General features: G+C 37.4%; 1 protein-coding gene across 6 annotated transcripts in view; it reads right to left on the reverse strand.

Annotated features, from left to right (window-relative positions):
- AHCYL2 (adenosylhomocysteinase like 2) overlaps nucleotides 1-15,505 on the reverse strand; it is a 52,997-nt gene that overhangs the window by 3,031 nt on the left and 34,461 nt on the right. For 2 of the 6 annotated variants that reach the window (XM_053462578.1, XM_053462582.1), the window contains exons 2-11: nucleotides 9,495-9,603; nucleotides 8,071-8,214; nucleotides 6,627-6,727; nucleotides 5,984-6,086; nucleotides 5,156-5,250; nucleotides 3,667-3,773; nucleotides 3,190-3,306; nucleotides 1,713-1,776; nucleotides 882-970; nucleotides 592-662 (exon numbers count right to left, since the gene is read on the reverse strand). In XM_053462578.1, coding sequence (XP_053318553.1) covers nucleotides 592-662; nucleotides 882-970; nucleotides 1,713-1,776; nucleotides 3,190-3,306; nucleotides 3,667-3,773; nucleotides 5,156-5,250; nucleotides 5,984-6,086; nucleotides 6,627-6,727; nucleotides 8,071-8,214; nucleotides 9,495-9,603 — 1,000 coding nt within the window. Of the gene's footprint in view, nucleotides 1-591; nucleotides 663-881; nucleotides 971-1,712; nucleotides 1,777-3,189; nucleotides 3,307-3,666; nucleotides 3,774-5,155; nucleotides 5,251-5,983; nucleotides 6,087-6,626; nucleotides 6,728-8,070; nucleotides 8,215-9,494; nucleotides 9,607-11,625; nucleotides 11,810-15,505 lie in introns of those variants that run through there. The other 4 variants (XM_053462580.1, XM_053462579.1, XM_053462583.1 and 1 more) reach the window with 4 other exon arrangements.

The following is a 15,505-nucleotide window of genomic DNA, read 5'->3' on the forward strand; positions in this document are numbered from 1 at the left end:
TTAAGGCTACATTTTTAACTACAACAAAAGTTCTTAAAGCCTAACATTTCCTTTTCAAATCTGTCATTTCATGTAAATTTAAGCTATTGCTACTTGTTCAAAATAAACCGAAACTAGACATTCGTTAACCTTCTGAATGTAAGCCTTCTGCCACACACGTATCTCTTGGATGCGCCCTCTAGTGGTCTTCCCTTTGTGTGCAGCTCAGATACAGCATCCATATCCCATCTCTACGTACGTTAGGTGCAAACGAGCGAGTGAGATTAGATTAACAAAAACTACCTAGTTTCCCTTGTCCTAGGAATACATTTGGCAACTGCCTTTTTACTATATATATATATATATATATATATATATATATATATATATATATATATATATATATATATATATATATATATATAATATATAATATATATATATATATCCATTGATACCAGATGTTTGCACCTGCATACCTTACAGGAACACGGTAGGGCTTCTCGTAAAGTTCTCTGCCAATGTACTATGGTGGTACAATCTATTTACACAAAAGCTTTCAGCACTCAGACAAAATTAGGATAGAGATCATACTTTGACATTGGAATTTACCTGTGCAGGTAATGACTATATCCACTTGCCTGATGACTTCATTCAGTTTGACAAGCCTGAAGCCGTCCATGCTGTAAGACAGAATGAGTAGATACTTTAACACTTTAAAGTGCCCAGATAGCGTTTTATGAAGGGAAATTCTACAAAAGATACTTCTAATAAAATCCTTTAAATATTGATTCAGCACAGAAAAAATTAGTGTATATATATATATATATATATATATTATATATGCAACAGGTTGCATATAAAAAGGAAATACATGTTCAAGTTAAATATAATTTTATTACCAGGCTTGCAGGGCGCAGATGGGATCAATCTCTGTCACGTACACAATGGAGCCCATTGCCTTCAGTGCTGCACAGCATCCCTTTCCAACCTGAGAAAAAACAGTAACTGTTTAGTATATGACCACAAATAACAGTTATCCAACACAAATATTACATAAACTGAATGTTATCTATCCACTGTAATGTTAGTGGTACAAGTGCTATCTCAATCAGTTATTTTATATTTCCCCTAGGGGGGTAAGGAAACAAACATGTTTGTGCGTGAAAGAAAAGCCTGTCCATGCATACATTTTTCTGAATACAAAAAGAACTTTATTTAGAGCAACATTTTTAGTACCAAGAACACCTGACATTCTCATCGCCCTTCTCGTACAAGACAGTTTCAAACTGTTATTTGAAACCATTCCTCCACACAATCACAACATGATTGTACGACCAGCCCTATAAACGGGCACCTCATTTATACATACAACATAACTGAGCACAGTTATATTGAGAGGGACTTAAATGCCTGAACTCCTTAGTTAGCGCCGACAATGATGGATCACTGTGAAAAAAATGTATTGTACATAATAGGATACTGCTCTAAAATCTCATCTCATTTTGCCTGTCTATTTAGACAGTTGTATACATAAGTGCCTATTGATAACCATATACTCTATTCATACACAAACATACATTTGGCAGTTGAGTATTTCTTTCACCACTAGACATTCTATAAGCATCCATACTAAACCGCAGCAACAAAACCGTTAAACCAATAATACGAGAATAGACCCAATGTAGAATTAGCACCAGTAGACTTCGCAGAACCTCAGCTGAAGCACTCACCTCTCCATAGCCACAAACCACCACTTGCTTCCCACCAAACATCATGTCCGTTGTTCTTTTGAGTCTAAGATAGGGAGGGGGGAAAGTAATATTCCGCGTGAGATTCATACCATCCTTGTCAAATCAAGCAGGGATTTAAAGTAAATCTACCATTTATTAATGTCTGCTCATTTTACTCATAAGCTCTTTTGTGGAGGTCAAGCCAAGGATAATGTAAGATGAACAAGGAATGGTCAGAGAATTTAATTAGGAGATTAAATCCTTCGCACACACATTAAAAACAAAAGTGAAATGAATCTGGAATCTGAGAATGGAATCTGTAATACTTAATTGCCTTCAAACATCTTTGTTATACACGCAACCTTTACTGTAAAATAAACAGTTAATCAGAGAATCGTGCATGAAGTCTCCATCTTATCAAATTGTTATGGATATACATCCATACTAATTATGCCACCAACAAGTGTATTCAACAATCTGCAGTCAAAAGAAGTTACCCATTTATTCATACACCACTTTTTAATGTACGATAAATAATTCAGGACAAAACATACGCCAAATTTACGGAAGAGATTTCCATAAGTGGTGCCAGTCGCCAATATTATAAGAAAACATTTGCAAATAAGAGATCTTCTGATTACAAAACTCAAATAGAGCTTTTCAGAAGGCAGGATTTGGCAGCAGGTAAGAGCCGTGCCCTTTTGCTGTGTTTCTATGCCATATGTTCAACTGTTTCTCTGACGTGTTACTTATTAGACTAACACACCATAACGTCTACTCTGAATGTGATAAGAGAACGCCAACCACTACATAGACACATTTATCTTGTTTCCACTTCTCAGCTATGTAAATGTTACAGACAGCATTTGAAGAGTTACATCCATTTTACCCAATTACCACTTTAGAGGATAATTCTTAGACGCTTGTTCTCGTTTCAATAATTAAATATATTTATACACAGAGTATATACACACTCACTCTTCAGAATCCAGACACCCTATTATCCTGTTTACAGTGTTCATTATTTAATTCATTATTATTTGTTTCAAGTTTAGGACCACTGCTTTCATATTTCCACATCCAACATTCTCATGGAAATTATAAATTGCCGTTATCCTTTATAGAATGTCATTCTTAATTTCCTTTTACCCCCTAAACCACCCTTAATCTACAAATGCTGTATGTGAAGGGGAGAGCAATGAACACTGAATATATGTGTAATAAGCATAGTTGTTTGAGAAATTTGAATTTTTGCTATTTGAGGACAACTACCTTATCATTACAGGTTTACTCTGACTACCAATATGAAAGTATTACCGATATGACTATAAAAAGTGCTAGTTCTTAATTTTCAATTAAAGACCATAAAACCCTGGCAAGACAAGTTAGCAGGGTATTGATAATATCGCCATTTTATTGTTCCAAACATTGTTCTTGAGCGTCTGCACATAGCCTTTAAACAACAATCAGATCTTACCCATCCAAAATAGACTCTCTGCAGCAGTACAAATTGTCAAATTTCTGCTTGGTAACAGAATCGTTGACATTCATCGCAGGGACACACAGCTTCCCGGCTTTGGACAACTGGTACAAGCTGTTGGAGAGACAAGAGGTTCAAGCAGCAAGTGGTGCAGGGATTTCAAATGCTTCATGGGTCAGATGTGTGGGTACTGCATTATTCCCACCCTCAAAATAGCAATGCTTTAAAATACAATGTGGGGCTACAAGATGTCCCAAAAGTCCTACTAAATCGCCAGACATTACACTAATTTACTAAAGCCACAAGACAAACTATAGTATGAATGGTAACGCATGAATACTGTAGCCCAATAGGAAACCAATTCATGTGCACACTGCCTGAATATGTGTGGATTTATTCATTCTTACAGAGGTTGGATATAAAGCAAGCAACAGACTAAGGAATATAAAATCCTATAACACAGTCTGCCCTTACCGATGCACACCAGTCACACTCTCTTCCACAATGCCTTTTATTTTCTTGAACATGTTAGGATACTTTTTATAGATCCAGTGTGTGAGATCTCCCCCATCATCCAAGATCTGCAACAGAAATGTCATTATTATCCACCCAGGGTCAACAAGAAAATCACATGAACGACACCAAGGCATAAGTGAGGTCAGCGGCCGGCTAAAATGGCATTGAGGATTTTTATAATTTTTTTTTTTTTTTTACTATTTATATTTTAGTAGTGTTCTGGAGTTTTATTTGGAAAAAAAACTTAAATGGGAATATCATAACAATGTCCAATTGTTTATGTATATTAAATAAGGGGAAAATAAGTAATTGGAACCCAACCTTTAAAATCTAACACGTCTTTGTTAATAGACAAAAAGGTGCATTTCTTTTACAAAACCAGTAAACTTTAAAATTTAACATCCTGCATATGTTAGTTAAGAAACTGTAACCTTCCTAATATGCCATCTTGTCCGGTGTTTGGCAACAAAAGTAGACCCTGGTGGCACTTGGCATCCCCTGGGTTCATACACCATTGGCTCGAACGATATCTTTTCTGACTGTAACCAAACATATAGTCTGTGCCATAGGAGCGCAGGGGATGCCAAGTGTCATCAGGATCATCAGCAAGAAACCCTGGCATCTTTCAGCCGTTGTGCTGTAATCACATCAATCTTCTGTTCCAATGCAATCAGTTATGTTCTGAATTTTTTTCTCCCAGTTCTCACTACATTCTAAAATAATCTCTATGTAATTATAAAAATGGAAGCAAACACAAAAAAGTGCATGTATTATGTTGCAAATTACATTTCTATGCCCAGAGGATTAAAATGTATTACTGTAGCACTAGATTAAACAATCCTATGGGCAGCTGCTAAAGAGATTCTTCTAGGGGTGCAGCTCAGATCAGTTCAAAATGACTACAATTGCTTTACGCAGCAAGACATCAGAAAACTGCCAAAAAACCTTAAAACATATCTTTATGCAGTAACAGCAGACATGTTTTGAAACTAGAACTGAGATGGCAAACACGGAAAGTAGGACAGCAACAGGCAGCAACTTGTTGGCCACTCATGCCTTGGAATCAAAACAGAGCTCTCTATAGGCAGGTAGATGCATGATACATCCAAAAATAAGGCAACACATCACTTAAATCAAGAAATCTAAAAATATCTTTACTATTTTTCCGATGCCCTCAAAAAGGGCACAAAACTATAATGGTTTGTTTCACTACTGTGTAGAATATTAATACAAGGGTGCTATAGTGCTCTGCACATGTTCTCCAACATATAATCAGACTATCAAAAATATAAATGAAAGAAGCCATTCCTCCACCGAGCGGCCCCGTGACAAAGAAACTACTCAGGGTGTGAATTTGGTTGGGCAGATCTCCGCTTAGATGGCAATGTAGCTGCAGTGTGTCTATCAGCATTCTGAGCCTGCTACACATTGTAGATGTCAAACGTACCATGTTTGGCTGCCAACCTTCCACATTTACACAGCGGTCAATGCACCACCAGAAGTCATCTTCTGACTCTCCTTTCCAAGAGAAAACTGGGACACCTTGGGGTGAAAAGATTTTTTCATAAATTAGAACAGCTGGATGTTCCTTGTTCTGCAGACATTTTTGTAAGTAGACAGCTCATGGTAAATATAAGGTAAAAAAAAATAAACCCTTATTTGTTTAATTGCATGCAAAGCTGTGCATACTGAGGGCCTTCTATCCACTGGCCCAAGCTGAACAATTATACTTATATCATCTAATTTACTATATACTATGGATAGCAACCTCACTGACACTACTGGTGCAGGTTAATCTGCTGACACATGCTGTGAAAAAAGTGTATTCTTTTTTATATTTCTACATTAAACAAAACAAAAAAGAAATATATTCAGATCCACCATGCATTTCCTTACCTTTGTCGAAAAAGAAGACAGCCACATTTATTGGTGAAAAAAGATTGCAGTTTCACGCTCAAATTAAGTCATAAAGAGCCAAAGATTAATTATCTTATAAAATAATTAGATAAGATGGTAATATAGATGTTATGTTTATTTGATAAAGTGATACATTTTAACTTGCTGGATGCTTATAGGGTAGGATTACGTAGATATAATACTTAATGCAGGGCAGCTCCATCGTAACCCCTGAATTAAAGTGGAACCTGGTTCTATAATTGGAGAGCTTGTTTATGTTAACACCATGCAACATAACAGAACAGAGCTACAGTCTTAAAATTAATCAGGCTGTATTATTACACACTACACTGATGATGTCACTGATGATATCACGTACCACTTTCTGCCAGAGCGGCTGCCACTTCATTGAGAGTGGAGTAGATGTTGCAGGCTGCCCATCGACACTGAGCACCAAGGGCCCCCAAGGTCTCAATCAAAACCTACAGGACAGAAAGGACACTTTAATGTTCAAATTATACCACAGTACACATGATGACAAAGAACCTTAAAGTCCAATTTATTAATACCAAGAATAATGTTACAGTTTGGTGCAGCATCTAAAGTGTTAATTATGCCCTAATATAAACAGATAACGTATTAAGGGAGGCTATCAAAACTAAAACGCAATGCAGTTCTATAAACAGTCTACAGTATCGCTTCCTAATACTTTATATCTACTGTCAAAGGTTCTGTTTTTCAGCTTTCACAGACACAGGTCGGAGTATCAAAATGTGCACTTGGTTTAAGTTTAAAGAGGCCAACAGTTAACACAATTGCCATGGTGGCTTGGCTACGAAATGCATTTAAAAGCTTAAATTTTACCAGCGGTCGAAACTCTTCTGAATACTTTGACTATTTACATCTATATCGGCTTAGAAACCGAAATGTACAAAACCCGAAATGCAACTTGTAAATGTGTTTTATTTACTTAAGGAACAGAGACTGTGCTATGAGGTATACTTAAGCGCGAATAAACTCACGGCTGTTTGTGCCGTTATGTGAGTACACCCCACAATCTTGGCACCGGCCAAAGGCTTTTCTCCTTGTGCTCTCTTGCGTAGAGCCATGAGTGCAGGCATCTCTATGTCGAGAGAAAAAAAGAACAGAAGAAGCCATTTAAGTTCCCGGACGCAGAACTGAAGAAAGATTACCTAAGGCAAATCAACCGAAATTCATCATTTTTATTTGGCATTTGGTGAACCAAACAGAAAAAAAAATATCAAAGATTTGCTGCCAATTTTCTACAGACTTCATAAAAGGCCTGGTTGGCAACAAAGCGAGGAGAGAAAATATATTCTACATTCTACAACTGCAGAAACATATGGAATTTAAGCCCTACAATTCCTGAACATAATGTACGTCCCATGCTTTTATTTATTTAGGCAAACACATACTATAGTGCAAATCGACTATGGTTCGCAAAACGTGAAAAGGAAAAAACAATCCACTCTGTAAAACAATGGTTTATTGCAGTCTTCTACTAAATTGTCTTCTCCATTTCTCTCAAACAAGTGCAAGGTTTCTGTATCTTCCCATGCGCTAACAGATATTTAAATGATTGACTGCTCACTGCTAAGTAAACAAAATAAAAATAGTTAATGTTAGAGAATATGAATATGATAAACATTGTAGTGGGGAAATAAGTCCATCATGTATTTACTTAGTCATATTAATGAATATATTTAATCATGATTAAACATTTATTAATCAAATTAATGAAAAAAATTGGTTTAGTTTCCGGTATATCCCCTCTGATTTATTGAACTAATGTTGTTTCCAATAGAAACTAACCTATTGTAATACTGCTATATGCGTTTTAATATACGGCTTTCACTGTGAACCTCTTTCATTGGGGTGTATTCATTTATTTTTGCACGATTTAGATCTTGAGTGTTTACATCGGTAACAATATTTTGACCCTTTCAAGCTCCCTTACTCCTACACATGGAAACTAAATTGACTTCTGGTCATCAATTATCGGGCCTAGGAAGGACAGCATGGTCCGAAGCAAACAGCCTTACAGCCTATCCTCCCTCCGTTTGGGAAACATCTCCATTATCCCTTTATGCGCAGGTTTGTGTGACTACATTATGGATGCGACTTATAACAATCATGGACTGATAGTTTTTTGGAATGGTGCCACCACATGGACATATGTTCACTGGAACATTATTTGTGTGTCTACATTTTCTGGGATTCCCTTTTTTTTTTACCCCCCCTCTTTTCCCATGTTGATTTAAGTAGACACTATTCCAATCATGATTAAATATATTAATAAGACAATCATTAAATACATGATGACCTTATTATGCCACCACAGTGTTTAAAGTATTCCTATTTTCTAGCGCAACTATTATTTTGTGCTTTGTTCCTTATTAGTGAGCAGCCCTCCTAGCTATTTGTCCATTAACCTAAAGATGTTACCTTGTTCCGCAATCTCAATCTCCCTGCGTCCGAATTCCGCCTGCTTGATGTTCTTCACGCAGAAGTCGCCGCTGCCTTTGGAGTTCTTCTGCTGCTTGTCCCGGGGTGAAGTCTCATCGTCGGAGCTGTCTGTATAGGAAGCAGCTAGTGAAAGAGGATATAATCAGAAAAGGCAAAAAGACTTTGCCTCTAATGAAGCTGTGGGTTTCTCAGCAGGCGTTTAGGTCCCCGTCAGCGCTTGCTGGCTGAGAAACCATGTCCTGTTGTCTGCTTTAGACAGGGAACAGTCTAACTAAAAGGGATCTGGTATAATTTTCCATTTTTGCCTTTAACAGTCTGCTTCAAACAAAAAAACATTAATCAGACTGTGCTATTATTAACTTTCAGAACTACAGGGCATTATCCATGCCACGGTGAAGCTGAATCAACTGTTTATTAAGAAACTTAGTCAATGTGGCTACCATTAACAATCAGCACCAAAGCCACCAAGTGCTCCGTACAATTAACTTAAAGCAAAATAGTAAAAATGGTATAGATAATCTAGAGTAAAATTATATTATATTATATATTTATATTATATATATTATATAATCTGTGGTTAACAGCAGGTACATTTTTAAGGGAGGGCTCAAGTTTTGATTTGGGATACATGCACAAGCTCTTCATGGAAGAACGTCGTCACTTCCATGCAAACTATGGCAGAGTTTTACTTTCAGAAGCTGATTTCATGGAAGGTTTAACTGGACTACAGAAAAAAACAACGAAGATTTTTACAAACAGCCCTACTGAGAGGTCCAGTGCACTAGCTGGTTGCAGACTTTTAATCAGGTTACTTGAAGGCTGAGGATTAGGTAGCGCAGAAAAATGTCTCTGAAGGTCAGGCCTCAGTAGGGCTCTGCCGAGAAGCCCAACATGCCTGTAAATCCCTGGGAGACCGGAGGCTGGCATTTTCCGGGCTGAATTCCCATTATGACCTAAAGGCCTAGAAATCTGCACTTAATAAAAGAAACGGCATTGACAGAATATCTGCATGAGAATGAAGAGACGAAGAAACCAGCTGGTTAGAACTGGATTTCTAACTGGATTTAAAAAAATAAATATTTGCCAACACTGTAATAAAACATTTAATTGTAAAGCATGTGGTCAACAAGATCAAGGGTGTAATTTTTTTTTATTTTTAAGAGATTCAGACACTGTTACAGTTATAATGGATAGAGCCGTAAAATAAGGGATTTGGGAAAATTATAGATTTTTTGCCAGCCAATAGAAACAAGAGGACAAAGTGGTACATTTCGGGGGAAAACAGTGATTCCAAAGCATTGGAATCTATCTAAAGCTATTAAGCAGCATTTCTCAAATCCTTCACATTCACTGATAAATTGTCACTTACCTTGAACTCACGGATTTGTGGATTCATTACTCACCAGAACTGTAGCTATCAGTCGATGACTGGGAAATTGATCGAGACAGAGAACGGCGACCTATCTTTGTCGGGCGCTTGTTGAACTCCCGCTTCTGGTCCGCAAACTGGATCTGCTATGAGAAAACAAACTAGGAATAAATCAGGGAAAAGGACTACAATCAAGGCTAACCGGAAAACCCTTCACTGTTTAAGATAACGGGTGGCTCAGTTGCTCAATTTTTCCAAGCACAAACTAGAACTTTCGTAACAGAAACTACATGAAGTTTCAATAAGACACGTTGTGACGTCAATGACGTGAGCCTGGTATTGGGCTTCGGTAGAACTCTACCTACAGTCGGAACTATCGCTAGCACACATTAAAGGCACTGGAAATCGGCAGCCGAAAGAACCGTTCAGACAAACTACTGTTTCAAAAGCGTAAAAGGTATGATGAAATGGCAGAAAAATCTCTTGCAATTCTGAGATATTAAACCAGGAACCTCCACGTAAACTGCAGCGACTTAACGCATTTTATATCGCCTCACTGTGCATTATAAAGATTCATGCGCGCAGACTTTCTACTTTGAGAAGGGCTTTGTTAGAATGCATAGTTCATTCAAGATACGCCATTCATTGGTTTAAAGAAAACATACAAGGTGTGCATAGGGTAGATAGCGACCAACATTTTGCATCTTAATAAAATTCATATAAAATATTTTACATACACACACACACACACACACGTACATATAGTTTCACTAAAGATGGAACTAGACGCTAATAAACTTTGCATAATGCATATCAGATGCTTTCCAAATTACTTGACGCCCCGTATGTGAAATGCTAGCAGGACCCTTAAGAACTGCTCTATTTCTGACTTTTTTTTCACATTTCATTGTTCTTTGTTCTTACTCGGAATACTCTGTAACCTAAGTTACATACCATCATTTTACAGAACTACAAAACAGAAAAGACCTTTAAGAAAATGTGAAGCCGAGTGCTCATAACAGTAACCCAATAGCAAAACTAATAAAGGGACATTGTTCAGGTGTGTTAACTATTTCCGCACTGCCTCAAGGCTTAAAATCAAGCAGAGAAAATACATTATGCGTCATGTTAGAGAAAGCAATTCACATATTTACTGCCCTTTACTGAGAGGATGGTAAATAAGTGGAACAACAGAAGAGGTAGAGGCTAATAAACCTGTATGGGATAGGTATGTGGCTATCCTGAATCTAAGACAAGATCAAGAAGTGTTACGGTTGAGTCTTTATGTTAGGAATAATGGCAGACTAGATGAGAACGTCAACTTTTATGTTTCAATTTAGCGCAAGAGTGGGAGAGACATTCTGAATAGGAACGTACCCTATTCAAAAATGACAAGGGAGGTAGTCGGCCTCAGATCTATCATCAGCCCTGTTCTCTACCTCTACTCAATCAATAACTAAAGCTTATTACCGTGGTTAACATTTGCAATCCAAGGCCACGCTGAAAATTTGTACAGGTTCATGGCCGATCTCGTCAAAAAACCCAGCAAGCCTATCTTGTAAAGCGAGACTGTTTATGAAAGAAACTTAAGTGTTAAATTAAGATTTATTGCAGCAGGAGAGGCATGTAAACAGGTAGCAGCTGCCATAAAAGAAAATTTCTACGCTTATTATGCGCTGCAAAATCTTGATTTACAAATCTTAATGAGCAGGGTGTGTTAGATATTTAAACGTTATCTATATGAAGGTCCACAAGCTAGCTTTGACCAACATTTAATATTTTATCAGGTGCTACCTCATGATATTTAAAATCACATCTAAAAAGGAAAAACAACAAAATGTCCAATTTAAAGAAACGTGTAATAGAGTAAAAAGGGGAACAACATTGGAAGATTTTTTGGAAGCAGATGTGAGCTAGTGCTGCATAGTTATGTCAATTGCACTTCTTCAGTTATTAAAAAATTACGAAGGACGAGTTTATCCTTCTTGGAAACTTTGTTGGGATCGACCCTGTGGCTTATCATAAGACGGCTAGTGGAAGGATGAACAAGGTATCTGGCATTTAACCACACATTAGTCCTTGATTCTCTAAGCTATATGTTTGAGAGAAGTAGCTTACGGTAAAAGCAGATGCCTTCTGCAAGGTCAGCGTTGTGTAGACCTCACCTGAGATTTCAGCTCCAAGTCCCCATTCACACTGTACGTCTTTTTGTTATTCATCATGTTGACAGCCGGCCAGTCCTCAGACATCCTTAACTAGTCCCTGGGCCCAGCCGTGCCATACCTTTATACCTGCTGCTCTGGTTCCAACCTGCCTGCCCAATAATACCGAGGTTTGGTGATCATTGACTATCAAGTTAATGAGGCATTTAAGAATTCATTGCCGCATAGCTTTCTTTAATAGACTATTACACCAATGTGTTCTGACCTCTGAACTTACATATATAAGCATTTGTTCAAGCTTTGTCAGAAACGGCTCGTATTTATGTAAGCAATTGTACTCCATAATTATCTTGCCAAGGGGAATGATGTAAACGTGCTAGGCCTCCCCTACAAGAAAGCTCCGCTCTCCTCCCTTTGGCATATTTGATTACATTTGTACTTCAATTAAAGGCCAAATTACATGGGGAGGTGATTTTAAAAAGCACATTATCCTGAAGATTTCTGCTCATGCTAAACCTGCTACTAGGGATCACAATGTCCATTTACTGGGGTAATCATGCATCTTTTATTGTTGTTTTCCTGGAAATGTTCGGGTAATTGTAAGCTTGTTTCTGTAAATCAAATTGTTATGTAATATATTCATTATGTTCGGCTTTACCCATTGTACAACGCTGTGGAACATGATGGAGCTATATAAATCAAATAGTAATAAGCAGTGCTCCACTTCACATGTTTCGAGGCTCAGCGCATTCCCTATACGTTTGCCCCCCATGGCAGGGTAAAGGGTGGATCTCTGCTCCAACTTTTTCCTATGATAAGAGCATAATAAGCATATTTTACTTACAAATAAAATTAGAATATGCTTAATGGAGGACCTTTCATCTTTTCTAATTTTGTTTGGAAGTAAATACCACCTCTTGTCATTTCGGCACTGCTGACATGGCCTGGGTAGCCAGTTAGTGACCTTATGGCACAGACCGGGCACCATTGGGTTCATTGCCCACCGGACTAAATACAATGACGATGCATGTGTATGTGTGTTCTTAACATGCCTGGCCAGACATGCACATACACTCAGTGATGCTAAAAGATGTATAAACATTACCAAAAAATAGAAATTCACAAATAGCTTCTTTTTATCTCCAGAGGAGTAACTTAAGTGTTAACACCAGTAGCTTTAAATTGCTAGATACAATGTGGTTTATCCTCAAATGGAGTGTTTTCTTATCTATAAGAGACATCATATAGACTTTCATTGTGTAAAAACCGGTCATAACAGGTAACATTTGCACACGCATTTATGCAATGGGACTATTGGTGGTTAAGAGAACATACAGGATAATAAAAACATAATTAACATTTCTCTATAGGACCAAAAAGAATCCCATGATCATTAGTCACATTGGCTGGCCACCATTAATCACTGTGGGATCATTTGTTAAGTTGAACTAACAGTGAGATCTCTGGCTTGACTAATAAATTGGTAGGATAGGAAATGGCACAATATAGGGTTTGACAAACCCCAGGGGTTAGGTAGCCATAGATTTACAATGCCCTCTATTTCTAAATACAATGTTAGGAGTAGCTTGTCTGCGTAAAAGACCCAGTTTAAAGCACAATATAGAACAGTGGGACTTTAGTCAATGCCACAACTTAAAGTTTGCAAATCTACAGCTTGTAACTGAACACCATAAAGAGGAAACTTACAGAAACCGATAAAAACAGATTGCAGCTGCCTGTGTTGATTTGTGTAACAGCATTGATTCAGGACTTCAGATAATTATGGTTTGGTTACTTATTAACAGAGAGAACACACAATAGAATTGTAAAGAATACATGGAATGTAGTAACATTATAAAAGCATAATTTAAAGCAGCACACATCTGAGCTGTATATTCTATTCTCTCTTTTATTCTAAAGGATAAACCTAACTTCATATACATTAACAAAATGCCAGAAAAAAGGTTAGATCCATAAAAATAAAGCTACAACTGGCCTGTTTGGACAATAATGTAACATGCGGTATGGACAAAAGTGGGTTAAAGGATGGAAGCAAGAGAAGATATTCTCCATAAGGCTAACATCTAAATATGTCTTTACAAAATGGGCAAGTAGAGAGGGGGGGGGCTAAAAAAACAGAAAGACAAAGAAATATGCAATGTACTTTCAGTGCAGAAGTAGAATAACCATTAGCATGACTTTATATTTGTATAGAAAATGTTTATTTTCTATACAGGTTGGCATCAATGTTCTGGCTGTTTCATTAAGTACAAAGCTTGGCTTAAAATGTACATAATTATTTTGTGGTTTAACACCAGGTGTACTCAGGCAACGCAGGTACAAGACAGGACAAAATGTCCCCAATATGCGAAAGTAGAGCGGGTGTCTGACAGAGGACCAATGGAAGCCTCAATGCCTCATTCATTGCATAACTAACAATTCACCAAAACTGTCCGTCTTGGAATTCTGAGAGTTCTGCCTGAAGTCTACTAGTCATTGAGATAGGTCAGATAAGGAAACAAGAAGCATTTTTATTCAATATTTCCATGCCCTAAAAAATTCCAGTACATTCCTACGTTAAGAAGTGAAAAGAATGCATCTATGTTTAGTGAATCACTGCCTGCAGCTAATCGCTTCATGCTTTCATTCCATTTAAATCTTACCATGTTGCTGAAGCAGTGAAAAGGATGTTGATCGGATACAAGGAGGTAAAAATGTTATAGACTACGTGTTTGGTGATAAGTATGTTACTTGTCTGTAATTTACTGCTAGGAGATGCATCCAGTACTGCATATGACCAGTAAAATACACCAACGTTGTGTCACCTTTCTTAGTATATAATTATCTACAACCTCAATGTATGTTTTGGGAACTGAATGATACACATCTGACAGGGCTGGAGAGAAAATTAATAGTGTTTTATTTACAAAACATGGCAGGGAACCACAGCTACTAGCAGGGCTTGCTGAAATACCAGTAGATATTTCAGAAGACTTAAGAAAAATATTGAGTAATAAGGCTTTATACGAAATCACTGAACACGAGAAGTAGATTATTGTGTCGTGTTATGAAATGGATGTGAGAGGGGCTGAAGCACAGCGTATCTGTAGACCACTGAAGTTGAGGGTTAGCGGCTTAGTTTGTTGGTCAGAAACCGACCACTGGTCTACTTGTCACATTTAAGTCACTCCACTAGCAAAAATTGACACCAAATGTTTACATTATGTTACCTGTAAGACAGTGTTTTATGAGGTAATAGTTTCAACACCTACGGAAAAAAGGTGGGCACATAGGTAAAGATCTATAAAAACATTTTTCCTGAAGGACAGACTAAGTCTAGACACGTAATTTCAGGGGTTCTGTAACAAAAGTAGTATAGATATTTTTAGGTGATCAGGTTTACAATTTTGCTGTTGTAAAGTAACAGTTCAATTTACAGGGACTTCTAGATTGTCACAGGTGTGGCACTCTGGCAGTGTGAAAGAACAGTTCCTGAGATTCAATGGCTCCACTTTCTAGGAATGGCCTTGAAAATGTATTGTGCTTTTTAAGTGAAAACATAGTCTTTTATAGCTGCAAAGCCTCTAATCATATATATATCATACATTCACGCCACTGAAACATCTAAAGCTACTCATCAGAAAATACGTAGCACCGTCAATATATTTTGATTTTTATACAAAACTTTAATATATAGTTGTTAACATCATATGTTCTCTCCAAGTTGTGTGCATATAAGGCAAGGCCAATCTGGCCAAGATAGCCGGAAAGTTGCAGGTAAGCTGCTTCCCCTTGCCTGCGGTAGACAATGTTTCTGACAATAGGAGCACAGATCTCTTCTCACTGCGTGTCTGCCAGTCAGTGCCACATTGGATATGACGAC

Source organism: Spea bombifrons, chromosome 4, assembly GCF_027358695.1.
Source record: "Spea bombifrons isolate aSpeBom1 chromosome 4, aSpeBom1.2.pri, whole genome shotgun sequence".
NCBI classification, from domain to species: Eukaryota; Metazoa; Chordata; class Amphibia; order Anura; family Pelobatidae; genus Spea; species Spea bombifrons.